The sequence below is a fragment of the Tachysurus vachellii genome, chromosome 26 (genome assembly GCF_030014155.1).
Source record: "Tachysurus vachellii isolate PV-2020 chromosome 26, HZAU_Pvac_v1, whole genome shotgun sequence".
In the NCBI taxonomy this organism is placed as follows: domain Eukaryota; kingdom Metazoa; phylum Chordata; class Actinopteri; order Siluriformes; family Bagridae; genus Tachysurus; species Tachysurus vachellii.
Genome location: NC_083485.1, coordinates 180,001 through 182,500, shown reverse-complemented (window position 1 = coordinate 182,500; position 2,500 = coordinate 180,001). Strand labels below are relative to the sequence as shown.

At 43.5% G+C, this 2,500-nt stretch overlaps 1 protein-coding gene across 4 annotated transcripts in view; it reads right to left on the bottom strand.

Annotated features, from left to right (window-relative positions):
• The window catches only part of gria3a (glutamate receptor, ionotropic, AMPA 3a), a 29,611-nt gene that overhangs the window by 15,781 nt on the left and 11,330 nt on the right, over positions 1-2,500 (bottom strand). For all 4 annotated transcript variants that reach the window (XM_060862772.1, XM_060862774.1, XM_060862773.1 and 1 more), the window contains exons 7-8: positions 962-1,129; positions 267-371 (exon numbers count right to left, since the gene is read on the bottom strand). In XM_060862772.1, coding sequence (XP_060718755.1) covers positions 267-371; positions 962-1,129 — 273 coding nt within the window. The remainder of the gene's footprint in view (positions 1-266; positions 372-961; positions 1,130-2,500) is intronic.

The following is a 2,500-nucleotide window of genomic DNA, read 5'->3' as shown; positions in this document are numbered from 1 at the left end:
CACACAGGGGGTGGTTCTATAGTCTATAGTCAGCCAGAGCTCCTTACTGCCCCGACTCACCTGTTTACATTTAAATCATTATATTTTCACATTTTAATACTTTCAATTATTATTTTTTGTATAAAGGGAGACGTGCAAAATAAGAATTTCATTGTATGATCTAAACAAATGTTTTATTGGTTTGTATAAATAATATAAAAAATTATTATTATTATTATTATTATTATTATTATTATTATTATTATTCTGTTGGCAGTGAAATTAACCTTTCTTGCACCACCAGCTGTCATCTCGTAAACATCAATGGTGAAGTTTGTACGACGACCGAAAGAATCAAACTGGACATTTCCTGTCATTCCCTGAACCTGGACCTATAACACACAATAACACACAAATATAACAGCAAAGCTAAGAATAATGTTCACAAACACACACATACACACACTCACACACACAAACACACACATACACACACTCACACACATACACACACTCACACACAAACATACACACAAACACACACATACACACACACAAACACACACACAAACACACACACACACATACACACACAAACACACACAAACACACACATACACACACTCACACACACAAACACACACATACACACACTCACACACAAACACACACATACACACACATACACACACTCACACACAAACATACACACAAACACACACATACACACACTCACAAACAAACACACACATACACACACATACACACACTCACACACAAACACACACATACACACAAACACACACTCACACACAAACACACACACATACACACACTCACACACATACACACACAAACACACACATACACACACTCACACATACACAAACACACTCACACACAAACACACACAATCAATGTCATTCTTGTACATTTTCTCTTTTGGATCTGTGTGTGTGTGTGTGTGTGTGTGTGTGTGTACCATCTTCAATGCCCTCTCGATGTCAATGCCCTGACTCCAGGGAACAGCTGGATTTGCTAAACAGTCTCCAGCGCTGCCACGGCGAGAAATGTCCACACGCTGACGACGCAAATACCGAAACGCCTCTGAGATCACCAGCACAGCATCATGGGTTAATGCAGAGGTGTACTGCACACACACACACACACACACACACACACACACACACACACACACACAGAGAGAGAGAGAGAAAGTTGTTGTGTGGTGTGTGTAAGATACTGATTTTGTGGTACTGGTTTTTGACCTGCACAGTGGGGACCAATGTGGTTTATAGAGACTACCTTTGATGTGTGTGTACTCTGTGTGTGTGTGTGTGTGTGTGTGTGTGTGTGTGTGTGTGTGTGTGTGTGAGAGTTACTCTGAGGGGTGTGTGTACTATGTGTACTCTGTGTCTCTGTGTGTGTGTGTGTGTGTGTGTGTGTACTCTGTGTGTGTGTGAGTTACTCTGAGGGATGTGTGTACTATGTGTACTCTGTGTGTGTGTGAGTTACTCTGAGGGGTGTGTGTACTATGTGTACTCTGTGTGTGTGTGAGTTACTCTGAGGGGTGTGTGTACTCTGTGTACTCTGTGTGTGTGTGTGTGAGTTACTCTGAGGGGTGTGTGTACTCTGTGTACTCTGTGTGTGTGAGTTACTCTGAGGGGTGTGTGTACTCTGTGTACTCTGTGTGTGTGTGTGTGTGTGTGAGTTACTCTGAGGGGTGTGTGTACTATGTGTACTCTGTGTGTGTGTGTGTGTGTGAACTCTGTGTATGTGTGTGTGTGTGAACTCTGTGTACTCTGTGTGTGTGTGTGTGTGTGAACTCTGTGTGTGTGTGTGTGTGTGAGTTACTCTGAGGGGTGTGTGTACTCTGTGTACTCTGTGTGTGTGTGTGTGAACTCTGTGTATGTGTGTGTGTGTGTGTGAACTCTGTGTACTCTGTGTGTGTGTGTGAGTTACTCTGAGGGGTGTGTGTACTCTGTGAACTCTGTGTATGTGTGTGTGAGTGTGTGTGAACTCTGTGTACTCTGTGTGTGTGTGTGTGTGTGTGTGTGTGTGTGAGTTACTCTGAGGGGTGTGTGTACTCTGTGTACTCTGTGTGTGTGTGTGTGTGTGTGTGTGTGTGTGAACTCTGTGTATGTGTGTGTGTGAACTCTGTGTACTCTGTGTGTGTGTGTGTGTGTGTGAACTCTGTGTACTCTGTGTGTGTGTGTGTGAGTTACTCTGAGGGGTGTGTGTACTCTGTATGTGTGTGTGTGAACTCTGTGTATGTGTGTGTGTGAACTCTGTGTACTCTGTGTACTCTGTGTGTGTGTGTGTGTGTGAGTTACTCTGAGGGGTGTGTGTACTCTGTGAACTCTGTGTATGTGTGTGTGTGTGTGTGAACTCTGTGTACTCTGTGTGTGTGTGTGTGTGTGTGTGAACTCTGTGTACTCTGTGTACTCTGTGTGTGTGTGTGTGTGAGTTACTCTGAGGGGTGTGTGTACTCTGTGAACTCTGTGTATGTGTGTGTGTGTGT